This window comes from Phyllobates terribilis, unplaced genomic scaffold, assembly GCF_046119375.1.
Source record: "Phyllobates terribilis strain yellow unplaced genomic scaffold, ASM4611937v1 Scaffold_11__3_contigs__length_659146591, whole genome shotgun sequence".
In the NCBI taxonomy this organism is placed as follows: Eukaryota; Metazoa; Chordata; class Amphibia; order Anura; family Dendrobatidae; genus Phyllobates; species Phyllobates terribilis.
Genome location: NW_027362771.1, coordinates 220,365,859 through 220,392,677, shown reverse-complemented (window position 1 = coordinate 220,392,677; position 26,819 = coordinate 220,365,859). Strand labels below are relative to the sequence as shown.

Here is a 26,819-nt window from a genome sequence, read left to right as displayed (position 1 = left end):
TGACTGACATGTTTCTATCTATCTAATCTATGTGTGAAGCTCTATTCTTTCTGTTCTAAATTGTCGGGTACAGATGCTGAATTGCCGGCCGGCTTTTTTAAAGAGACGGTGCATGAAAACACTAATATTTTTTTTAATAAATCCTTTACACTAAATGACAAGTGCAGTAACCAACACTGTCACTGTGCTTCTTATATGTGTGACTGACATGTTTCTATCTATCTAATCTATGTGTGATGCTCTATTCCTTCTTGTCTAAATTGTCGGGTACCGGTGTATGCCGCTGCTGAATTTGCCGGCCGGCTTTTTTAAAGAGAGTGTCTTCTGAGCAGTTTGTCAGCTTTTGGACACCTTTGCAGGTGTTTTCTATGTGTTTCTATGTGTTTTTGTTTGCCTGCCATTGGTTTTAACGGTGTTCGACGGTGTTCTAAGGTGTTCGACGAACAGTTCGACGAACAGTTCCTCGAACATCCCGGTGTTCGACGAACCGAACCGAACCCGAACACTACGGGGGTGGCTCAACACTAGTGTTAATTCATAGTTTTGATGCCTTCAGCGTGAATGTACAATTTTCATAGTCATGAAAATACAGAAAAATCTTTAAATGAGAAGGTGCGTCCAAATGTTTGGTCTGTACTGTAGATATCACGATATTGATTTTGCAGTTGTATAGAGGTTATGTATGTTTATTTACAGTTTTACATTGAATACAAGTATCCTGTAAGTGTTGAGTTTACAAGAATGAACACCATGAATCCATTATGTACCTTTCTGTATTTGATTTGTTGTATATTTAAATAAAGAGTTCAATAAAATGTTGTTAAAAAAAACAACTAAAAACACATAATAGGAATAAGATCCTGCAAATGAAGCTTGATGATGGTTTACAGTTAGAGATAGCATAAGGCTACGTTCACACATTGCGCTTTTGGTGTGGCTTTTTTCTGCAGCAAAACCTGCTCTCTTGGCAGTAAAGTTACTGCCTCAAAAAAGCAGGTTTTCCTGGGATTTAGCTGCATTTTTTGCTGCGTTCTTCGTGCAGTTTTTACTGTAGTTTTGTCATTTGTCTCTTGTGCATGCTGATAAAGTTTAGTGGCAAAAAAAATAACCTAATTCAACCCCCTCAGGTTTTGGCACCGAAAACGCAGCAAAACCTGATACCTGTTTTTTTTGCTGCATTTTTGCACTACCGCTTTCTATGGATGAAAAACGCTGCAAAAACACTGAAAAAAATGCCGAAAGAAGTGACATACTGCATTTGGCGAAAACGCAGCTCTATGACAAAACAGTCAGTATAAAAACAAACTATGTGCATGAGATTTCTGAATTCTCATAGACTTTGCTGGTACTGTAAAATGCAGCTGAAAATTTGCATAAATTACACACCAAAAACGCATTGTGTGAAGATAAAGCAATAGATTCGCTACATTTTACACTAGCTGGCTCTTTAATGTTAATTAATTTTTATCCTATTAATATATTGCAGTCCTCATATTATATAGCACTGTGTACTTACAATTACTCATTTTGCCTTTCTACCCAGATAATTCTTCTCTTTTCCATTAAGTCTATAATATCACATGATTAGAAACTGACTAGCTGAATCCTTCTAAGCTTTTTGTAGAAACCGGAGGTCAAATCTCCCTGTATGAGTCACGAGTCACTGCAAAAGGAGTTGGAGGGGAATGATAAATGCAGGGACTAAACACTTCCTGTTTCTACATAGAGCAGAAAATAGAGAAGAATTAGCTGAGCATAAAGGCAAAACTAGCAATTATAAGTACACAGTGCTGTATAATATGACAACTGCAATATTTTAAAAGGATAAGAACTTTGATGGGAGGAGTTCTTCTTTAAAGACGCAGAGTCACTTTAAATAGCTTGTTCTCTTTGAATATAATTGTATTATAAATAAATTGTGGATTCCAACTTACATTATAAAGTAAAATACTATAACCGGTATAAAATAAGCATCGAAACAACTAAATCACAATGTGATAATATTATTGTATGAAGGTGAATATAACAATCAGCTCCGGAAGTTTAATAAGGCTATGTTCACCCATCATGTTTTTTTTAGCGTATTTTTTCTACAACAAAACCTGATCTCTTGCCAGGAGGTTGTTCAGGATTTTTCTTGCTTTTTTGATTGTTTTTTGGTGCGTTTTTTCACTGTTTTTTTCACTGTCCTTTTGTCTCTTTTATGCATGTACATAAAGTTCAGTAAAAAAAAAATCTCATTCTGGTTTTGGTACAAAAACCGCCGAAAAACCACTGAAAAACCTGACACCTGCATTTTTGATGCGTTTTTATAGCGTTTTTTTCACCAGCCATTACTTCCAATGGATGAAAAAACGCTGAAAAAATGCTGAAAGAAGTGACATGCTCTATTTTGCAAAAAAAAAAACAAAGCACAAAATCCTGAACAAAAAAAAAACGTGTGCATGAAATTTCTGGAATCTCATAGACTTTGCTGGTACTGTAAAACGCAGCTGAAAATTTGCATTAAAAAACGCTGAAAAAAATGATGTGTGAATATAGCCTAATGCTTGAATGGCATACGTGTTTCCTTGCAAAGAGGAAATCAATCATTTATAACTGTAATATGTTATGACTGTGAATGTTCTCCTCTTTACAGCAATGTAATATAATTACTAAGTATTTCTTTGTATCATATGAAACACCTATGTAATATGTATTAGACACAGGTTTCTTGTTCTAATGGGGTAGCATATGATGTAACTTTTCATTTGCCCCAGACACATTAGAATTGGTGTTAAAATATGAGGCTCCAGGGTTTTCAGAAACAGACACTGTGAAGAACTGTCTAATCATTTATGTTCTTTTACGTCCTTCTCATCTTTGCTTTGATTGACACTTTGTAAATATGCTCGGGGTCAGAGAGCCTTTCATCTTCTGGAAAAGTTACAGAGTTGTTGATGGTATTACACTCTATTTGGTGACTTCACAGTTACATAAAATGTTAACTGCATGTTGGCTGTAGATGTCAGTTTCCTAATCCTTTCACTAAATGACCTCTCTACAAATATTGATATTAAATATTACTGTATGCTATATTACTGTGTTACTGTATGCTACTCAACTAAATACCTTTTTTAACGACAGCCTCCATATTAACAATATTTTTGATCAAAGTAAGAGGCATGTTTTTCTGTATAATTGAAAGTGAATTCTTGCAAAGTGTGCCATTGTATATGGTCAAAATGATACATGCGTGTTTGGCATGCATTGATTTGCTGCAATTGTTCAATTGTTTGACAATAGAACTATAGCTGTAGAAAAATGCAAAGGCATTACTGGACACAAAAACGTCAGATTGTTTTTTACAGACTTTTATACTTTCTTTGAATTTATTGGTAAAAGCACCACATAAATGGCAAATTTTGCATTCAAAAAGTCAAATGGCGCTTCTTCACTTCCAAGCCCTGCCATGCGCCCAAACAGTAGTTTTCCTCCACATATTGGGTATCAGCGTACTCAGGAGAAATTGCACAACAAATGGCATGGTGCAATTTCTACTGTTACTGAACATTCCAGATTATGGTGGCTCAGTGGTTAGCACTGTTGCCTTACAGCGCTGGAGTTCTGGGTTCAAGCCCCACCATGGATAAAATCTGCAAGGACTTTGTATGTTCTCCCCATGTTTACATGGGTTTCCTCCAGGTACTCCAGTTTAATCCCAGATACCAAAGGCATATTAATAGAGAATTTAGATTGTGAGGACAATGTTGTAGACATAAATGGTGCTATATAAGTGAGTAAAATGAATACTATATAAAAATCAGTAAATGAAATGCATTTTGACTATTTTCATAATATTTTCACCAAGTTCTTGAAGACCTACTTTTGTAAAACAGGAATAAAGGAAAATCAAAAAGAGTAACACACAGTAACAGGTCAAAATAAACACCCCATCTTCACATTCTGATTTTGCAAACAAGACTCTAATTTTTCACAAGCTATGCCTAAGGCTCTATTCACATTGGTGTCATGGCTTCCGAGTTAAACTAAAACCAGAAAGCAGTGCTGGACCTGATGCACAACAAACATCGTCAGCAACTGATGGATCTCAAGGCTAATAATAATGCCATTAAAACCTGTAGGTCCATCAAGGTCTCCTCCATTGGGGCGGATAAAGCATAGCAAACAGAACCTCTGATGCCGATGTGAAAATTGTCTTATCTTAGGTTCTCTACTATCTGATGCTATCCTATATTGTATTTAAGTGAGCATGCTTTTTTAGCATATTTTTTTATCTGTTTTCAGAACTTTAGGCAATCTTCAATAAACATAACCTTAAATTGTTACTTGTGAGCATTAAAGGATATTCCTATCAAGTGAATAGTCTTAGTTCTCTGTATATCTATGTGGCTGAGAGAATCGCAGTCAACTTAGCAAGAGACAGAGGCAAGTCTGCTTTAGGCCACATTCACACTATCAGTATTTGGTCAGTTTTTTACATCAGTATTTGTAAGCCAAAACCAGTAGTGGATGTTAAATACAGAAGTGGTGATGTGTTTCTATTACACTTTCCCTGTGATTCTTCCTCTCCTGATTTTGGCTTCAAATACTGATGTAAAATACTGACCAAATATTAAACATGTGAACGTGGCCTTAGTCTGTTTTAGTGCTATGCCATGACTTTATAACATAGGAATAACCTTTAAACTGGCCAATTTGTAAATCTCCTTTCATATGTTCCATTTTTTATAAGAAATTAAAAAAAGTTCAAATGATTTTCAGTAACTTTTCTAGCCTAAAAAGTGTAATAATCAGAAATGTACTTAAAAAAAAGAGTTGTCACAATCTTCCTCTGGCTAATATGCTTCTACATTAATCAGGATACATTAGAAATTTTCTTTTTGTGTAACAATAGGTTGAAGAAATGAGTTCAATCCTTGAGTGCAAAATGGGGAAACTGGAATTGTTCATTTGTTAACCCTAGAACGCATACCTGGGGCCTCGCAGGCCCGCCCTGTTAATTGTTTTCTATTTTCTGCAAGATTACTTTAGTTAGAATTTTGAAACTCTAGGTATTCCTCAGGTATATAGTTGTTTGTCATTTTTGTTTGAGTTATGCCATGTTATTTGCACACGGGCCTAAAAGGCCCCAGGTACGTGAAAAAGTAGATTTTTATGGTCATGCGTTCTAGGGTTAAAGTGGTCACTCAGTTTTATACAAATATGGCTTTTTAACCAGATGAGAAAATGTAAAAAAAAAAAATTTCATATACTTACATAGTGATTTGTATAATATTTCTGCACTTCATAACAGCAGTTATACGCGCTGCAATGTGCTCCGTAAATGTACTGTATACTGTAGATGCCCTTATCTATCAAATTTGAATCCAGTTAATTCAAATAAAACAAAGACATAACAAAATTGTCCTAGGACTTAAATGTCTATATGAGATAACTGACACAAAAAAAATCAGCAAACAGCTATCTTTCCTAACTTCCTGATAAACCCAAACCTTCTGGGTGTCCATGCTGTTTCGAATAAAATATGGAGCATACAGTAGGTCTCAGCTATACACCTCCGGCATTGCTTGACTCAGAGTAATGGTGGGTTAGGCATTCATGAAATGTCATAGACTATCTAGTACATGTCTAATACCTCATCAATACCCCTGTAGCCCTGTGAAGGCCTCCTGCTACCCACAGATCAATGGTGTAAATGTAGCACCCTGAGGATTCGGCTGCTACAGGGGTATTGCACCTCAACCCAGAGGTGTGATATTCCACTCCCGGGTAAGGAAGGAGTGTGGAACTGAGCTCAGATAGACTGCATGCACTACATACATCCCATTCCAGAGGAGCAGGCCGACGGTACTCCCACTTAGAAATGTGCAGGTACAACCGAGCCTGTTCCTGGCTGGAGTGGGAGGGGGGTGGTACATCCCATGTAGTGTAGGGGCAGATAGGGGGAGCAGTCTGGGTAGTGATAGGAGCTCATTGGGTGCTGGTCACCTGAGCTCACACATAGAGGGTGTATATAAGGTGGGCACCAACTTAGATCAGGGTCAGACGCTGAGAACAAGTCAGTTGGAGAGGAGAGAGAAGGAAACAGCAGCCCTGGAGAGAGAGAGAGTGGAGCAAAGAAAGACCCAGAGGGGGAAGACTGAAGGGACCCAAGAACCCAAATTAGAGCACCGGGTGAGGAGTCAGCAAGAGGGTACCGGAACCCAAGCTGGTGGGGGCAAAGACATTCCCCAGCCAGAGACCGGAGACCGTGGGCAGTGTCTGTCACGGTCACCCACCACATTCACCCCGAAGGCACACCACATGAAGGGTCAGGGAACCCAGGGCCAAGGGTGTCCCAAAAGAAGGCCCGAGGGAGCTGGACCTAGGTGAATCACTGGTGGGGACGGCTGAAGAAAGGACAGAGGGAGAGCTCAGGGCCACGCTCTGGACTTGTTTGGGGGTTGGCCGGATCCAGGACCTGGTGGACGCAGCACGGCTCGGGTGGTCACTAGCAGCTGGAGTGACCAGTACAACATCAGCAGTAAGTAAACACCCTTAACTGCACAACCCGAGTCTGTCTTCATTGCCGGCTGCATCGCACCACCACAACCCCCATCCTCTGCGCCTGTCCCCTCTGAGGCTATACCCCTCCCGTTGGGGGTTATCTCACCAAGCTGCGCACCCACCATCAGCCTCAGCGGACCCTGCAGCAGCGGCGGCCACAGTGACCGCATCACAACGGGTGGCGTAGTCGACACAAAAGAACTTTAGTAACATCTGTAAAGCTGCCACATAACACTTAGCTTGACGCCCTGGGCACGGGACCGGGTCACAGCCGCTCGGAGACTACAACCCCCCCCATCTGATCCGGTGCCGGGTATTCCCCTCAAAAAGGAATATGTCCCAGGGGGCGCGTCAACTTTGGCGTAGTCGGCAGGATTACGTGCCCGCAACACCCGGGTACTGCGTGCCTGAAGAAAAGTGCAAGTTTACCTCAGAAAGAAGACTCCTGCCGGTTCCGGAGGGTCCACGCCATCGGACTCCATCACCAGTCGTTTCCCGCCGATTGTCCGCCATTTCCAGCTTGTTCCCGCCATCTGCAGAGTTTCCCGCCACTGGGCGACGCTTCCCGCCAAAACCGCAGATTTCCCGCCTTGGAAGAGCAGCGGACGCCATTATGGGCGTGCCAAAGGAGGGCAAGAGGCCACCTCCCATCGTGGGCCAGGACAGAAAATGGCGCCAAAAGTGGAAACCGCCCCCACCAACAGAGACTGTGATGCTGGAGGTGTCTGTCAGCGTGAAAGAACTCCCCCTGGAGCTGACAGTCACCGAGTTGCCCCGGGACCGCCCTCGAAGTGGGAGGAGACGAAAGAGAAGAGAAAAGATGGGTGTCGCTTGGAGCAGTCTGGAGCGAGCGCACCCGGAGGCAAGAGGTCTAACAAGGGGTAGCGGAGAAGCTCACCCGGAGATGGAAAGAAAGCAGAACAGCACCGGCCCGCTGGCCAGGAGTCTGCTAGAGACCGAGGAAGGAGGGCAGAGCAGCACCGGCCCGCTGGCCAGGAGCCTGCCGGAAGCCGAGCAGAGCAGCACCGACCCGATGGTCAGGAGCCTGCTAGAGTCCACAACCCCGCTAGGTCTAGCGGAGATCCTAGCGCAGCTCCCCCGAGACCGGGAGTGTGCACAAACTGCCCTGGAGGGCCTCGCAAGGAGGATGGCCCGGGTACAGCGTGAGATACTGGCGGAGTGGAGCCGGGAGATGACCCAGCAAGCAGAGACCAGTCAACGGAGCACGCTACCCTGGAAGAGGAAGCAGACCGCCTCTGAGGATGGCGCAGGAGGACCCAAGGCCGGAGACGGCGCCGAGGAGGGAGCCGAACGCGTGGAGGCAGGTAAAGGGGACGCCTATACCCCAAGCCGTGACACCGCTCACCTGCCCCAGCTCCCCGTCGCAGAGCCCGAAAGTCCCCCTGCTGTGCCCGTAGCCGCCACGTCACCGCTATGGACTAGGCCCCGACCGGAAGCCGCCGCAGCGACCCCTGTGACGTCACGCGCCTCGACCCGGAGCGTGACAAAGCAGGAAATACCACCAGCCTGGTCGCAAGGCCTAGTACCCCCGGGCGCCGCATCACCAACAGCGCCCCCTACCTCCGCGGAGCCTCCGGCCTGGCCGCAAGGCCAGGTAGCCCAGGGTGCCGCCGTCCTAACGGTGCCCTTCACCTTCCAGGTGCCCCAGGCCTGGCCGCAAGGCCTGGGCAACCCGGGCGCTAACACCACCGCGCCCATCACCAGAGGACCCGGACGGGTCTGAAGTTCAAAGAGCAGGAGGAAGACGCCGTTGAGTGCGGCAGAGCAGGAGCTGTAAATAAGTTACCCCATGGGGGTATAGAGAAACTGAAACTGTTGCTGCTAAAATAGTCCCCGTTGGGACCAGTGAACTGTTACCCGTTAACCCCTTCATCCTACAGGCCGAGGACTGAGAGCGGCCAACTTTCCCTGTATATAGTTGCGCGTCCTAAAGCGCCCCCTACCGGTTTTATAAGAAAACCAGATTTTTCTAAGAGACTGTCGCACTTTTCCCGGACACACGTTGCACAGTGTCCGGAGGAGGAACCAGAGACAAGAGAAGTCTACGAGAATGTTTATATAAAAAGTTTTATATATATATAATGTTGATATGTTTTATATGTTCATATAAAAATTTTGTATGTTTTGGTGTTTTATGTCTTACAGCCCGAGGACGTGCTGTGATTTACCAGGGGGGAATGTAGCACCCTGAGGATTCGGCTGCTACAGGGGTATTGCACCTCAACCCAGAGGTGTGATATTCCACTCCCGGGTAAGGAAGGAGTGTGGAACTGAGCTCAGATAGACTGCATGCACTACATACATCCCATTCCAGAGGAGCAGGCCGACGGTACTCCCACTTAGAAATGTGCAGGTACAACCGAGCCTGTTCCTGGCTGGAGTGGGAGGGGGGTGGTACATCCCATGTAGTGTAGGGGCAGATAGGGGGAGCAGTCTGGGTAGTGATAGGAGCTCATTGGGTGCTGGTCACCTGAGCTCACACATAGAGGGTGTATATAAGGTGGGCACCAACTTAGATCAGGGTCAGACGCTGAGAACAAGTCAGTTGGAGAGGAGAGAGAAGGAAACAGCAGCCCTGGAGAGAGAGAGAGTGGAGCAAAGAAAGACCCAGAGGGGGAAGACTGAAGGGACCCAAGAACCCAAATTAGAGCACCGGGTGAGGAGTCAGCAAGAGGGTACCGGAACCCAAGCTGGTGGGGGCAAAGACATTCCCCAGCCAGAGACCGGAGACCGTGGGCAGTGTCTGTCACGGTCACCCACCACATTCACCCCGAAGGCACACCACATGAAGGGTCAGGGAACCCAGGGCCAAGGGTGTCCCAAAAGAAGGCCCGAGGGAGCTGGACCTAGGTGAATCACTGGTGGGGACGGCTGAAGAAAGGACAGAGGGAGAGCTCAGGGCCACGCTCTGGACTTGTTTGGGGGTTGGCCGGATCCAGGACCTGGTGGACGCAGCACGGCTCGGGTGGTCACTAGCAGCTGGAGTGACCAGTACAACATCAGCAGTAAGTAAACACCCTTAACTGCACAACCCGAGTCTGTCTTCATTGCCGGCTGCATCGCACCACCACAACCCCCATCCTCTGCGCCTGTCCCCTCTGAGGCTATACCCCTCCCGTTGGGGGTTATCTCACCAAGCTGCGCACCCACCATCAGCCTCAGCGGACCCTGCAGCAGCGGCGGCCACAGTGACCGCATCACAACGGGTGGCGTAGTCGACACAAAAGAACTTTAGTAACATCTGTAAAGCTGCCACATAACACTTAGCTTGACGCCCTGGGCACGGGACCGGGTCACAGCCGCTCGGAGACTACAACCCCCCCCCATCTGATCCGGTGCCGGGTATTCCCCTCAAAAAGGAATATGTCCCAGGGGGCGCGTCATAAACACTGTATGGCAATAGCAGTCATGATGGCGAAAGTCATGTGGGTAATGACATGAAATCTTCCGTGGCTCTGTCCTCTTCTGCGAAGATGTTGATAGCACTATGTATGCACGCACAGATACATGCGGCAGAATCATCTGTGTCTACAGAGCCACTGAATGCTTGCAATAACTATGTAGAAAAGGACTGATTTGTGGAAGCCGTTAAGAGATCATGATTGCTACGGATGTCACAGCCATTATGATTGCTATCCCAGTCCAGTGTTAACATAACAGATGAGGTGCAGTAGGGGGCCTTAGAGAAACACTCTAGCTATTTTTTTCCATCTTTGCATCACTCACATCCTGAGTATCTGTCACACTGTGCACTTCTTTTATTCATATTATACTTGTTATGGGGACATCTCTGAAAAGGGCAACTACAGACAAACTTTGTACTGGTCTATCAGGTCCCAGGGGCTTTCACCCTATAACCTCTGTACAGAGATGTGGACTTACAAAGGGACCCTGGCTAAGACCTCAGAGAAGACACTTGCCGTTGGTGCAGGCTGGCAGGAAGAATCGTCAGGTAGCTGGTTCAGAACCAGGAGGTTACTATATCCTATTATCAATCCCATGATGTATCATTACAGCATCACATTGACAGGTATAGCCAGGATCATCTCTGCAGCTGAGAGGATTCTATGATTATCCTTTCCTCTATATGCTCCTAAAAATAAGGAGGAGGTGTGTAATCGTCATCAGTAACTGTTATATGAGTGTCTCTGCCCACATGTGGGGTGTGTGGAAGTTTCATCACACAGGAAGTTCTGGGAATTGAGATGGTGTCCTCTTTGAGGGACCAAGAACACATTTAATTAACATGGGGTCACCATGAGATTACATGATCTAAAGAAAGAATTCATGAATTTTCAGATCGAAAAAAACAAGGAAATAAAGTAATGCTAGCTGAATAGCTGAATTGCACATATAGTGTTGACTAGTCATATAACAGTTACAAAAGAAAATCACTGGACTGCTACATTAACATCACATGGTGGTAGACGGAGGAGGGTTTTTATGACTGCTCAGCTCGTACCGAACAGTTTAAGACAAATTAAAAATGTGGCCAAAACTAAAGGCATGACTATAATGGCGCTGTGATGTTGAATAATATGATACCTGATGTGTAGGGATCTGCTCAGTGGTTGCTGAATACTAATACTCACCTTATGAAGTTTTCAGAAAATGACGTATTGTGTGCTCCAGTGTGCTTCAGGGCGGGACATGGGAGCAGGGTCTTCTTCTTGTTCTCCACACCCCCACCAGCCTCCTCTGTTTCTTGTGCAGATCACTGATTATTCAGTGACCTGCCTCCTTTTTAAAATTCGGCACCGCCACTGCTATCATTGTGTGGGCGGCGCGTGCGTAGTGGGAGCCAGCGTCCGCCCACACAATGGCGGCAGCAGCGGCGTGGATTCTTAAAAAGGAGACAGGTCACTGAATAATCAGTGATCTGCACAAGAAATAGAGGAGGCTGGAGGGGGTGTGGAGAGCAAGAAGACCCTGCCCCCACATCCCGCCCTGAAGCACACAAGACGTAATTTTCTGAAAACTTCATAAGGTGAGTATTCAGCAGCCACTGAGCGGATTCCTTCACATCAGGTATCATATTACTCAGCATCACAGCGTCATTATAGCCATGCCTTTAGTTTATAGGGCTAAATCCTGCGGACAGGTTCTCTTTAACTCAGCAGCCTAAACTGGGCCATATTTATCAATGCAATTACGCTTATACGTATCTTAGATTAATGCAATATTTATCATGCCTCCAAATAATTATTGTATTACTCATAAAGTGGACAACTAACTTACTACAGACTTCTGCCACTCTTGACAACAAACAAGTGACAGCGGCCATCGTACCGGTGTCGGGAATATGCCATGTGTTACAGTACAGTTCATTGCTGATCAGAGGAGTAACAGTAATGCCCTATAGAGCATTACTATGATATCAACAGATAGTGAATTCAGAATAATTATTATGACATCTGTTACTTGGATTTGAAGTAGTCTGTACTTAATTTTCCCTCTCCCTTTACATCTTCCACAATGTTCACCTCAGCAGTAAGTGAAGGTGTCCCCTGATCGCAGGGATCCAGGCTATCTGCTACCCTTGTACTCTCTTGGTGCTGGTATGTCACTCAGTGGTTTCTGTACTATGGAATTAACATGTGGATAAAATGAGTCACAATAGAGCTACAAAGGTCGAAAGAAATTTCCAAAAGTAGTTTTATCTTTATCCTATGTTGGGATCCATCTCTATTTTTTATAATTGGTTATATATTTGAGCATCACATCATGTTATGGAAAACATAGATATGAAAGATTTATAATAGATATGTCGGACTGATGAGTCAATACAGGTTATAAAGCCATATAAGAGAAACATCATTTGTAAATATAAAGTAAAGTTGCAAATAGCGGAGCTATAGCTGGAAACCTTATCATAATCATCTACAGTAACTTATCAATGTAATAATAATAAATTGTAACATGGGGAAAGGGAAATGGGTGAGGGAGATGAGGAACTGAGAAAATAGGGCGAGGCGTATGGGGAACAAGTCCAAAGAGCTTTAGGAAGAGAAGTGGAGTATGATCCATTGCTATTTCAAGGGATTATTTACTTTCACTAAAAACCAGGATCAAGGCTGCTTACTCTGAAAATTAAAATTACAAAACAAGCTGTCCTTACCTACCATGACCTTGCCATGCAAGTTGGTAATCTTGAGCCCAGTGCTTGGCTGCGGCAGTGATGTACTGTAGACATGACATCAGCAATGCAGCCTTGTCAACAAACACCGGCAGGGAGAAGGACCAAGGCACATAAGTACAGCTCAGTCTTAAATTTTATAGCATAATTAGTCCTGGCCTTAGCTTTTAATGAAACCAGACAACTGCTTTAAGGCCAGAAAAAAGGAATGTTAATGTAAATTGAGCTTACCTTATGTCTTGGTAAAATAGGCTCAATTAGTTTATTTTCAGCTGAATGTAAAGAAACGAAAAAAGTCTTATTGCACTTGATAGTTTGCCTTTTTCTTTCTTTCTTTCTCCCTTTTTTTTCTTTCTATGTCTTTTATAATATATATATATTATATTCTCTGAAAATAAAGAAAAAGCATTGTTTAAGTGTAGTTAGGATTGTGGCCTTCATAATTATAGCAGGATTACAGCAGGATAGACATATTCCTGAGCACAAGTATGAACAAGAAAATCCCTGTTAAGTTGTCCTGTAGCACTTTGTTGAGAGCAGTCACAAGCCATTTAGGAATTTGAGGATGTTGTGTGAAACCCTGTGCAAATTGTTTCTATGTGAGGGCAAAACTGTCTGATGTTAATGTTAGTTGGAGTAGCACTGCTAAATATCTACACAGCGTGCCCAGACCCTGTGGCTCCAAGCGCACATCGCAGTTGGATAGTAGACAGTCCTTCGCCTCTGTATTTCAATATACAATTTGACAGTTGGCTTTTCTACCCCCAGGAACAATTAATTATACAAAGAAGTTATAATAAATAGATTAAGCACGTTGCTTTTTATTTTTAATCTGTTAAAATATGTACAGTGGTGTAAACCATAGGGACTGTAAAAATACAAAATAATTAACTGCCTTTGGTCATTTTCCAGTTTATCCTTAATACCTGTAATATATTGGTCTATACTTGAATGGTGACTTAGTGTACATAGAGTATACAGTGTAGCCAGAGTGGAGGGTTATGCATGTGATACATCACTCTGTTGTGTCTTAGGTTATACTAACCTCACACATTGGGATGCAAACAAGGTGTAGAGCCAAGTCAATATGCCCACCCCCACTTTAGGTTACTGAGTCTCTAAGTAACTTCCTAAACTACTTATTTCTGCCATGTTTCTGAAGAGCCAGAATTTCATACAATCAAATGAAAGTTTGGTTTGATGTCACTTTTAGGACTATTTTAGGGTAATACATTATATCATGGCATAAAATATGGTTACTTAAATATCTGAATCCTGACCTTTTTCAAGTGGAACTTATTACAATAATAACCTGACGCGCCCCCAGGACCGTGGGGTACTCGGCAGCCGGGCCTCTGGTTGCCGGGGGATATCACGGTGGCTGGCACGGTCCGTGACCCAGGGCGGTCAGTAAAAAGGGGGATAATTATAAGGGATTTAAGTGTTCGTGACGCCACCCGTGGATCGCGGCTAGAGGGAGCCGCCGCTGCGGAGCAGTCCTCTGGAGCTGGTGTTACGGCAGCAGGGATGGTGTGGCTCTCCACGGGTAGAGCTAGCTCCAGGGCAGTGTAAGATGGTGTGGTGGTTGCGCTGGGCATTGTAGTGCAGGGAGGGAATGATGGCGCGGACAACAATACTGGACAGAGGCGGTGCAGTGCAGTCATCCGTGTCTTTACTCACAGTTCTTTATTTCCACAGGGTGCACTGTCAGCTTACAGCCTCCCACGTCGCGCTGCGTTCACCTGACAGGGGTCCAGCTCTTCCTCAGGAGATTTAGGAATGCCTGACAGAACCCCACTTTCTCGTGTTTCTCTCTAGACCGACTTCACACTGGGTCTTTCTCCCTCCTGCCCTGCGCTGCCCACTCTCAATCCCACTCGGGTGCTCTGAAGTCCTTCCTGTACGTCGGATCCCGGACCTGCTTGACCTTCCTGGGGATTATAATGCGGCTCACGATACCTCTGTCTTCTGGCAGATGCGGGGCGTACGGGTGCCTTCCTGCACTTGCCATACCCCCTAGGATCCCTTCTTAGAACGGAGCCTACTCCTCTGCTCCCCTCCTGGGCCTCCAGACTTGGCCCTACTTGTGGAGCAGAGCTCCTAATGAGACTCTGCTCCCGGACTGTTCTTCTGAACTGTCCTGAGCTGTTCTTCTGAACTGCTCTCCTCTTCTGATCTCACTTCATCTTATCTGCCACCCTAAGATGGCTTCCCTATTTTATACTCCTACCAAAGTGCTTCCTTAAACTACTTCCTCCTCCCACACCCACTACTGGTTCCCCCTACCTTTGGGTTCCCCCCACTCCAGCCAGGGTCAGGGCTCAGCAGCTGCGCTCTGCATGTTGCCCCTCCAGCCGGCCTGGAGTAGTGTAGTGTTGGATGCAGGTGTTGGGGTTCTGGGCAGCACTCCCTCCTTACCTGAGAGAAGAGAGACACCACACCTCTGGGTGAGGTGCAGTACCTCTGTGGCGACTGAACCCTCAGGGGCGCAACACTCCCCCCCCCCCGGTAAAACACAGCACATCCGCGGGCTGGAACAAAGCAAAACAGGGATATATTGACATGCAAAAAATTTTAGATGCACCACATATAAGATCATAAAATATAAAATTTCTTCCCTTTATGGGAGGCACATCGCTTCAACGTTACAGGTTATTGTTACACTATAAAAACATTTTTAATAACACAGATTCTGTAACAGGATGTTCTTTTTGCTCTTTAAACTGGTGGTACCCTTAAGGGTGACTATTTACAGTTTTTAGTCCCACCTACTGGACTAGTAGTGGGGGCCCCCGCCTGGGGTACTTCTGGTTCTTGCTGGACCCAGCCGGGTCATCAGCTATATCCTGCGGGGGGGTGTCCTCGATCACGCGGCACACTTGTAGGGCGTACCACCCGCGTTCCCCGTGGTGCCGAGTGCAAGTGACACGGTCACCGGGGCACAAGTTCTGGTCGGGATGGCCCTGTTCCAGGTGGGGCTCAACATCCTGCCGATTTACAAAAATGTCTCTGTCGAACTGGGGAAGCCATTTTGCTCTGGGGATGTACGGCAGGGCCATGGGCATGACTGGAATCGCGACCCCTGCCGGTGGGGTGGCTGCTCCGGTCTGTGCAGCGCCGGGCGCAGGTTGGGCATCAGGAGCGTTAGCCGGTGCTCCAGCGGCTTGCTGGTCGTCGGCCATGGTTGCGCCCCCCTAGTGAACCGGAGCCTACCTTCTTCACTTTCTTTTTCAGGTAGGCCGCAGCTCCACGGGCGACGGTCTTCTTCCAGGACCTTGCGTTGCTCACTTCTGATGTCAGAGCGTCCTCTGGGCTCCTTCCAGGACCTTACGCTTCCTGGTTCGACGTCAGGGGCGGGGTATGTCCTGGGCTTCGAGCGCTTCCAGCGGTTACGCCACTCTGATTCCCGCGGTTACGACCCTCTTCTTCCCGTGCGGTAACAGGAAGATAGCGGACAATGGCGGGAAATCTCGGGAATGGCGGGAAAACTTCACCACAGTGAGTATTACAGTCTCTCAAGGCGCACAGTACCCTGTGTCAACGGGCACGGAATCCTGTTCGTGATGCCAAAACATGACGCGCCCCCAGGGCAGTGGGGTGCTGGGCAGCCGGGCCTCTGGTTGCTGGGGGATATCACGGTGGCTGGCCCGGTCCGTGACCCAGGGCGGTCAGTAAAAAGGGGGATAATTATAAGGGATTTAAGTGTTCGTGACGCCACCCGTGGATCACGGCTAGAGGGAGCCGCCGCTGCGGAGCAGTCCTCTGGAGCTGGTGTTACGGCAGCAGGGATGGTGTGGCTCTCCACGGGTAGAGCTAGCTCCAGGGCAGTGTAAGATGGTGTGGTGGTTGCGCTGGGCGTTGTAGTGCAGGGAAGGAATGATGGCGCGGACGAAATAACTGGACAGAGGCGGTGCAGTGCAGTCATCCGTGTCTTTACTCACAGTTCTTTAGTTCCACAGGGTGCACTGTCAGCTTACAGCCTCCCATGTCACGCTGCGTTCACCAGACAGGGGTCCAGCTCTTCCTCAGGGATTTTTAGGAATGCCTGACAGAACCCCACTTTCTCATGTTCCTCTCTAGACCGACTTCACACTGGGTCTTTCTCCCTCCTGCCCTGCGCTGCCCACTCTCAATCCCGCTCGGGTGCTCTGAAGTCCTTCCTGTACGTTGGATCCCAGACCTGCTTGACCCTCCTGGGGATTAGAATGCGGCTCACGATACCTCTGTCTTCTGGCAGATGCGGGACGTACGGGTGCCTTCCTGCACTCGCCGTACCCCCTAGGATCCCTTCTTAGAACGGAGCCTACTCCTCTGCTCCCCTCCTGGGCCTCCAGACTTGGCCCTACTTGTGGAGCAGAGCTCCTAAAGAGACTCTGCTCCCGGACTGCTCTTCTGAACTGTCCCCCCACTCCAGCCAGGGTCAGGGCTCAGCAGCAGCATGTTGCCCCTCCAGCTGGCCTGCAGTAGTGTAGTGTTGGATGCAGGTGTTGGGGTTCTAGGCAGCACTCCCTCCTTACCTGAGAGAAGAGAGACACCACACCTCTGGGTGAGGTGCAGTACCTCTGTGGCGACTGAACCCTCAGGGGCACCACAAACCTGCCACAGGAATTTCACAATCCCTGTAATCTAATTCTTAGGCTTTTATGAGATTTCCTATTAGTAAAGTGATGGGAGAGGAGGCCGACAGTGGCAAAAGAGTGAGGAGTGTCGCCGGATCAGTTGTGGAAGGGTAAGTATCACACTGACACAGTTCCTGACCTCAGTGGGCATTACTTTTAAGTCAGAATAGTGGGTGTCTACTTTTTCCTTCCTATGGACGACCTGTTTATGATTGGACAGTGTCTTAGTGGTATTAAAGTAGACACAGAACTAAACTACCGTGAATAAAATGCCCAGTTGAACGATAAAAGATTCCTCATCAGAGGAATCTTTAAATGAAGTAGAGAAAAAAAATGTTTTTATGGACATTCCTGCTACTATGTGCATGACTGTAAAGTTTAGAAGGCAAAATTTTGAAATTTGGTGAAATTCAGCTTTTTAAATGTTTTTTTATTTTTACATTTTTTACTTTTTATAAAGTAACACAATCTGTGTTACATTCATAGGCGGATTATAATGAGGGCAATCCGGTCTACCGACTGGGGCCCCGAGCCTGCAGGGGGCCCGCGGCTCCGGGCGCGGTGTCTAATGCCGGATTGCCCTCATTATATGTGTGGGCCGCCGCGGCACATATCGGTAGCAGTGGCGGGAGGGGGGGCCCCGGACCGCTCCCCCAGCAGCGGCGCACGGCCGCTACTTCTTCATCGGCCGGGCCAGCACTGCAGCAATTAACTTCCCTGTGCTGGCCCGGCCGCGTCACTGCTAGGAGACATGGCCCTGTGCGCGGTCGTGTCTCCTAGCTGTGACGTCACGCAGTGCGCGCCTGGCCTGCACTGCTGCAACGGAGAAGTCAGAGCAGGCAGGAGGAATGGAGCCGGGGGATGGTGAGTCTGTGTGTGTATGTGTGTATGTGTATGTGTGTGTGTGTGTGTGTGTGTGTGTGCAGGCAGATATCATTGTGTGATGTCTGTTTATATGTATGTTTGTGCTTCAAATGTGTTTATGCGTGTATGTATATGTCTGTATATGTTTGTGTGTGTGCGTGACTGCATGCGTGACTGCGTGCGGCCTCCTGCTGAGTATAGATGGTGCCGTGCGGCGCCCTGCTGTGTATAGATGGCGCCGTGCAGCCCCCTGCTGTGTATAGATGGCGCCGTGCGGCCTCCTGCTGTGTATAGATGGTGCCGTGCGGCCTCCTGCTGTGTATAGATGGCACCGTGCGGCCTCCTGCTGTGTAGAGATGGCGCCGTGTGGCCTCCTGCTGTGTATAGATGGTGCCGTGCGGCCCCCTGCTGTGTATAGATGGCGCCGTGCGGTCCCCTGCTGTGTATAGATGGCGCCATGCGGCCTCCTGCTGTGTATAGATGGCGCCGTGCGGCCCCCTGCTGTGTATAGATGGCTACGTGTGGCCTCCTGCTGTGTATAGATGGTGCCGTGCGGCCTCCTGCTGTGTATAGATGACGCCGTGCGGCTTCCTGCTGTGTATAGATGGCGCCGTGCAGCCCCTTGCTGTGTATAGATGGCGCCGTGCGGCCCCCTGCTGTGTATAGATGGCGCCATGCGGCCCCCTGCTGTGTATAGATGGCGCCGTGCGGCCTCCTGCTGTGTATAGATGGCGCCGTGTGGCCTCCTGCTGTGTATAGATGGTGCCCTGCGGCCTCCTGCTGTGTATAGATGGCGCCGTGCGGCCTCCAGCTGTGTATAGATGGCGCCGTGCGGCCTCCTTCTATGTATAGATGGCGCCGTGCGGCCTCCTGCTGTGTATAGATGGCGCCGTGCGGCCCCCTGCTGTGTATAGATGGCTACGTGCGGCCTCCTGTTGAGTATAGATTGCGCCGTGCGTCCTCCTGCTGTGTATAGATGGCGCCGTGTGGCCTCCTGCTGTGTATAGATGACTACGTGCGGCCTCCCGCTGTGTATAGATGGCGCCGTGCGGCCTCCTGCTGTGTATAGATGGTGCCGTGCGGCCTCCTGCTGTGTATAGATGTCGCCGTGCGGCCTCCTGCTGTGTATAGATGGCGCCATGCGGCCTCCTGCTGTGTATAGATGGCTACGTGTGGCCTCCTGCTGTGTATAGATGGTGCCGTGCGGCCTCCTGCTGTGTATAGATGGCGCCGTGCGGCCCCCTGCTGTGTATAGATGGCTACGTGTGGCCTCCTGCTGTGTATAGATGGTGCCGTGCGGCCTCCTGCTGTGTATAGATGACGCCGTGCGGCTTCCTGCTGTGTATAGATGGCGCCGTGCAGCCCCTTGCTGTGTATAGATGGCGCCGTGCGGCCCCCTGCTGTGTATAGATGGCGCCATGCGGCCCCCTGCTGTGTATAGATGGCGCCGTGCGGCCTCCTGCTGTGTATAGATGGCGCCGTGTGGCCTCCTGCTGTGTATAGATGGTGCCCTGCGGCCTCCTGCTGTGTATAGATGGCGCCGTGCGGCCTCCAGCTGTGTATAGATGGCGCCGTGCGGCCTCCTTCTATGTATAGATGGCGCCGTGCGGCCTCCTGCTGTGTATAGATGGCGCCGTGCGGCCCCCTGCTGTGTATAGATGGCTACGTGCGGCCTCCTGTTGAGTATAGATTGCGCCGTGCGTCCTCCTGCTGTGTATAGATGGCGCCGTGTGGCCTCCTGCTGTGTATAGATGACTACGTGCGGCCTCCCGCTGTGTATAGATGGCGCCGTGCGGCCTCCTGCTGTGTATAGATGGTGCCGTGCGGCCTCCTGCTGTGTATAGATGTCGCCGTGCGGCCTCCTGCTGTGTATAGATGGCGCCATGCGGCCTCCTGCTGTGTATAGATGGCACTGTGCGGCCTCCCGCTGTGTATAGATGGCTACGTGCGGCCTCCTGTTGTCTCTGGGGGGGCGTCGTGCGGCCCCCTGCTGTGCATAGATGGTACCGTGCGGCCTCCTGCTGTGTATAGATGGCGCCGTGAGGCCTCCTGCTGTGTATAGATGGCGCCGTGCGGCCTCCTGCTGTGTATAGATGGCGCCGTGCAGCCTCCTGCTGTGTATAGATGGCTACGTGCGGCCTCCTGCTGAGTATAGATGGCGCCGTGCGGCCTCCTGCTGTGTATAGATGGTGCCGTGCGGCCTCCTGCTGTGTATAGATGGCGCCGTGCGGCCTCCTGCTGTGTATAGATGGCTACGTGTGGCCTCCTGCTGAGTATAGATGGCGCCGTGCGGCCTCCTGCTGTCTCTGGGGGGGGCGCCGTGCGGCCTCCCGCTGTGTATAGATGGCGCCGTGCGGCCTCCTGCTGTGTATAGATGGCTACGTGCGGCCTCCTGCTGAGTATAGATGGCGCAGTGCGGCCTCCTGCTGTCTCTGGGGGGTGCGCCGTCCGGCGTCCTGCTGTGTATAGATGGTGTTATGCACACGCCCCGACTGACTGGCGTGTGCGGGTGTTGTGGTTCCACTGGACCATGGACCGGAAAGTGCCTGGAGGGGCGTGACTAAGTATCTGGCCGATCCGACCAAGGTGGCACGACGGCATATGACGCCAGTGCACCAGGGAGAAACCGGGCAGAGGGACCAGGTGCTACTCCAGGTCAAACTCCGGACACGGGGGTTGACCCACACTGGGATTACTGGAACAGGCAGGTTAGGCTGGCACAGACTGGTGGATGTAAGCAAACACAGCAGGTATGCAGATGGGTGGATGCAGGCGAGTATGCAGGCAGGGAGGTACTGGCCGAAAGGACGGGCTGGAGCACAGAGAGGTTAAGACCCAGTACAGACTGGGTCACAGAACCGCAGATGCGGTAGACAACCACAGCAGAGAGGGAACGCCCAAAGCGGTGGGCAAGAACAGAGCAGGACGGGGCTGCAGGAGCAGCGAGCACAAGCAGGGCAGGACAGGACTGCCGGAGCAGCGGGCAGAAGCAGGGCAGAGCGGAAACCGCAGAAGCAGTAAGCAAGATAAGAGCAGAGCAGAAACCGCAGGAGCGGCAAGCAAGGCAGGAGCAGAGCGGACTCCGCAGAGCGGTAAACAAGGCAGGAGCAGAGCAGAAACCGCAAGAGCGGCAAGCTAAGCAGGAGCAGAGCGGACACCGCAGAGCGGTAAACAAGGCAGGAGCAGAGCAGAAACCGCAAGAGCGGCAAGCTAAGCAGGAGCAGAGCGGACACCGCAGAGCGGTAAACAAGGCAGGAGCAGAGCAGAAACCGCAAGAGCGGCAAGCTAAGCAGGAGCAGAGCGGACACCGCAGAGCGGTAAACAAGGCAGGAGCAGAGCAGAAACCGCAAGAGCGGCAAGCTAAGCAGGAGCAGAACGGACACCGCAGAGCGGTAAACAAGGCAGGAGCAGAGCAGAAACCGCAAGAGCGGCAAGCTAAGCAGGAGCAGAGCGGACACCGCAGAGCGGTAAACAAGGCAGGAGCAGAGCAGAAACCGCAAGAGCGGCAAGCTAAGCAGGAGCAGAGCGGACACCGCAGAGCGGCAAACAAGGCAGGAGCAGAGCAGAAACCGCAAGAGCGGCAAGCTAAGCAGGAGCAGAGCGGACACCGCAGAGCGGTAAACAAGGCAGGAGCAGAGCAGAAACCGCAAGAGCGGCAAGCTAAGCAGGAGCAGAGCGGACACCGCAGAGCGGTAAACAAGGCAGGAGCAGAGCAGAAACCGCAAGAGCGGCAAGCTAAGCAGGAGCAGAGCGGACACCGCAGAGCGGTAAACAAGGCAAGGGGATAGGACTCTGTTCACAAAGAACAGACGGAGAAGGAAAGGCAGAACCAGAAGCACGCACAGTACTTACATAGAAGTAGCGAGCATACACTAAATTCACAACAGAGGTACAGAGACGACGAGGAGGAATTTAGGAGCGGGTTCAGACTCTGCAGAAAGACGCAGAAAACAGACATAGAGGGAAAAGGGAGACAAGGTTAAAGTAGAAACGAGGCACAGACAACAGGGAACAGAGGAACGGGAACAGAGACAGCAAGGCAGGAACACAAACAGGACTCTGTTCAGACGGGAACAGATACCGCAAGGCAGGGACACAAACAGGACTCTGTTCAGACGGGAACAGATACCGCAAGGCAGAGACACAAACAGGACTCTGTTCAGACGGGAACAGATACCGCAAGGCAGAGACACAAACAGGACTCTGTTCAGACGGGAACAGATACCGCAAGGCACAGGCAGGCAGATCTAGGAATACAGCCCCTAGAAGGCGAAAGAACAGGCAAGAAGCGTGTTCACAAGAACAGACCACAGTTCAGACACAGAACTGGAAAACAGGCAGGAAAACAGGATAGGACCTGGCATGTCAGAGACAAAAAGCCAACTGACAAGAAACAATGCTCAGGCGCCATCTTGAGGAAGAAGGTGGTATAAATACCCAAAGATGGACAGCAATAGGCTGAAGGTGCAACAGGGGCGTGTCCGCAGCAGGTACAAGAAACAGGAAGTTCAGCGGGCGTCGTCCTATGCAGCCAAAGTGGAGCAGAGCAGAGCACAAGGAAAGAAGCCAGACCAGGAAGCCGGGCGGGAGATGAAGTCCGCGATCCCGCACGATGAGAGACGGAACACCACGCAAGAACTCCGCCAGGTATGCTACAGATGGCACTGTGCGGCCTCCCGCTGTGTATAGATGGCTACGTGCGGCCTCCCGCTGTGTATAGATGGCACCGTGCAGCCTCCCGCTGTGTATAGATGGCTACGTGTGCTCAATATTGAGTCATACAATTAATGTAAGGCTATGTGCCCACGATACAGAAATGCGGATTTTACATGCGGATTGTATATGCGGATTTTACATGCGGATTGTACATGCGTTTTCCTGCCAAGGACATGCGGATGTGAAGCGTTCTTCACTTGCATTTCCGCATGCGGGTTGACAAGCGCTTTCCAAGCGATTTTAGCATCACTTGGAAAGTGCTTGACAACTTGGTTACACTATATAAATCCATGCAACCAGCATGGATTTATATAGTGTGACCGTAAAAGAATGGTAAAAAGTAAAAAAGATATACTTACCTTCTGATGGCCTGCCGACCTCAGCGGTCGCGTGACCCGTCACATGACTAAATGACGTCACGGCAGGTCCTTTTCAGACCATCGCGAGCTGCCGGAAAGCCAGGACGCATCGGATAAAGACACCAGGGGCTATCAGAAGGTAAGTATAATATTTATTTTTTATTTTATTCTTTTTTTACAGGTTCTATGGTACCCAGGTCCGGAGGAGAGGCTCCTGTCCTCCACACCCGGGTACCATCTGCACATTGAAACGCATGGATTCCGCATCTACAGATGCAGGGATGCGGATTCCATGCGTTCTAATGCAAGTCAATGGCAGCGAAAACGCTGCGCTTCCGCAAAATAATTGGTAATGCTGCGGATTTTTCCGCAATGATAATCCGCAGCAGAAATTTCCGCAGCATGTACACAGCACATGCGGATTATCATTGGGGAACATGGCAGACCTTCTACAAAGCGTTTTTTAAGCGTTTCTGCAGCGGAATTGCCGCTGCGGAAACGCTTAAAAAACGCATAGTGGGCACACAGCCTAAAAAAAAATATTATAATTAATATTGTGCCAAATTAATTTCACGTGAACTATCACATGATCTATCACAGGGGATCATGTGACATGTCACATGATAAATCAGGTGTGTGTGTGTGTGTGGGGGGGGGGTCGCGCCTTCTAAACTGCCCGGGGCCCTTGCTACTCTTAATCCACCCCTGGTTACATTAAATATAAAACTCTTTCAATTTTCATACTGACCACTAGGGCTTTTTTAGACCTCTATTTCCTTTTTTTTTCCAGGAAAATAACACATGTACATAGTCACAATGGTCAGAGCCTGATATCTTTTGTATTGAAGCAGAGTCAGGTGTAGCATAGCCTATTGTGAATGCTGGCTCCAGTATTATCAGCTGGGATTAGAGATGTTACCTGTCATAGTAATCCTGCTGCAGATAATATGGAGCTTCACTGCAAGCTCTTCCTGAAGAGGCAAGAGATATGAGTCTAAAAAATCCCCACTGGTCAGTGTGAAAATTGCAGGATTGGTAATTTTTTTAATAAAAGATCACGATATAAAAAGTTGACAAAAATGTTTTAAAAATCTATGTAACACAATAACCTGATTTTTTTTAATATCTTCACTTTAAATAGTAGCTATCAGTTATAAAATTTTCCAATTGGCAGTTACCTTCAGGATTTAAGTAGTTGGTTTGATCTAACAAACGTATCAACTCCAACCACAAATGCTGCATCAGAACAATTCACTTTGAGAGTATTTGCACATTTTCTTTAGGATGTAATAAGTAGAACATGACATTTGTTAGCCATTTGAGGCTTAGTTCTTGGATTGTGCGTCATTTTCTTTATCTGTGTTAAAAGTACGTAGTGGCATATATTCCAAACTAGTGCATATACCTTGTAGACCCCCAAACACAAACATTCATTTTTCTTTTGGTCAACAGAACTCTGATGGAGGTCTCATGTAGTGAAAAATAGGATTGTGAACACACATGGTGCATTCAGACACACAATGGACCAGCAGAGTATGTGAGGATTGTGTACATGCCATCATCCATCCAATTTGTTAGGGTTAGTTAGTAGCTACACATAGTAATAGAGTGTATACATGATGTCATTTACTTGCTGGAAAAAGAATTGACCAAGACATCGCTGGGCAAGGGAGACTTTGTAATTATGGTTCTTGATATTAAGGTTTTACATAAAGTACTGTATATTCAACAGATGGATAATATAGCCACAATCCCGAAAATGAAAACAAATGTACAAGTATTTTTGTTGTCTGGATTTTAGAAATTATTCCTGGTTATAATATAAAACATGCAAGTAATCTTCTCGCTAACACGGCTGAGAACTACAGAAAACAATTACAAATTGGATAATTCATATAACCCAAAATGGAGCAGAGATGTTTAATCACCAAAACTACATTTTTACACAATAGAATAGCTATAATCGGCTTAACATACGGCAGACAATTTTCCTCAGTATTAACAACATATAGCAGCCACGAGGTATCTCTTAAAATATAGCCTTTAATAAATCTCTAAAAAAAGAGTATATAGTAAATACCTCCAAAATTCGATACCAGTCCTCAATTAAATCTTGTTTATAACCAAATTGAGAAATACTACCTCTAGAAATATCAAAACAAGAAGCAGAGGATGCCAGGTAATAACAAAAATAGTTCTAAAACACGTAATGCCTAGACCGCCCTATTAGAATGCAAACATATGACTTACAAAAAGGCCAATAATTTCCAACAAATCCTGGCCAGTAAATGAAAAACATACAGTGTTATCAAATATTAGTGACATGTGTGGATCTCACCCATTTTTTGTGCATGTGGGCATCATTCGGGTTTCTTCATCCCCTTCAGTCCATTGGTTCCTTAGGAGAAAATCTACCCTGTCGTGCCCCTGGTGTTAGCTCCCGCCCTAACAAGGGCAGTACCCAAATATGTCCTAACAATGTCACCCACAAAGGGAGGGATCTTTAATATTTGATAACACTGTATGTTAGGATTTGACCAGGATTTGTTGGAAATTATTGGCCTTTTTGTAAGTCATATGTTTGCATTCTAATAGGGCGGTCTAGGCATTACGTGTTTTAGAACTATTTTTGTTATTACCTGGCATCCTCTGCTTCTTGTTTTGATATTTCTAGAGGTAGTATTTCTCAATTTGGTTATAAACAAGATTTAATTGAGGACTGGTATCGAATTTTGGAGGTATTTACTATATACTCTTTTTTTAGAGATTTATTAAAGGTTATATTTTAAGAGATACCTCGTGGGTGCTATACATTTTGACACAAGCAAAAATTTCTAATAATATATTTGCGATCACTGATCAGTTTGGATTTTATATACTTTAATTTGTACTACTGTAGCATGACAATTAAATATATTTATTAGATCTTTCTCATCCTATTTTATAGGATTGCGGGTTGATTATTTATGCCGATGAGCCATGTGGATTACTGGACATTCCAAATGAAACAATTTTTGGACTTTCATATGCATATCAAAAAAAGTGTGAGACGGGAGATGCCAAAGGTATTTGCAACTGCATGCCATGAAACTGTAGTTATTTTTCAAAGCACTATTTTCAATGTACTTTATCTTTCTAAATTAGACTTTGTAAGTAAGGTTTATGAAAATGTAATATGATGGGAGAAGGGATGAGTACTAAATACAAATAATAGGATGAACACTTCACCCCTTCACGACATATGATGTACCTGTACGCCATATGTCATATACCTGCCTTTGATGCAGGCTCGCACGCTGAGCCCGCATCTTTCCTAGTAGATGATGGCTGATTTAATCACCATGTGCAAGGTATTGCAGTAGCTTAGGTTTTATTGCTTTATGTTTTTCTTATTTTAACCTGATTTTATTATTTCCTTTTTTTATTGGTTAATTGTTTATTTTTTATGTACAGATTCTTTATATGTCTTTTTCACATATGGAGACTCGTCCCAATATTGGGCCTTTCACTTCCCTTCTCATGAAACCACTTCTGGGAGAAATACTCATCTTCATG

The 26,819-nt window shown here is 47.4% G+C and overlaps 1 protein-coding gene across 2 annotated transcripts in view; it reads left to right on the top strand.

Annotated features, from left to right (window-relative positions):
* CPED1 (cadherin like and PC-esterase domain containing 1) overlaps window positions 1-26,819 on the top strand; it is a 581,247-nt gene that overhangs the window by 448,586 nt on the left and 105,842 nt on the right. For both annotated transcript variants that reach the window (XM_073652067.1, XM_073652068.1), the window contains one exon: window positions 26,212-26,329. In XM_073652067.1, coding sequence (XP_073508168.1) covers window positions 26,212-26,329 — 118 coding nt within the window. The remainder of the gene's footprint in view (window positions 1-26,211; window positions 26,330-26,819) is intronic.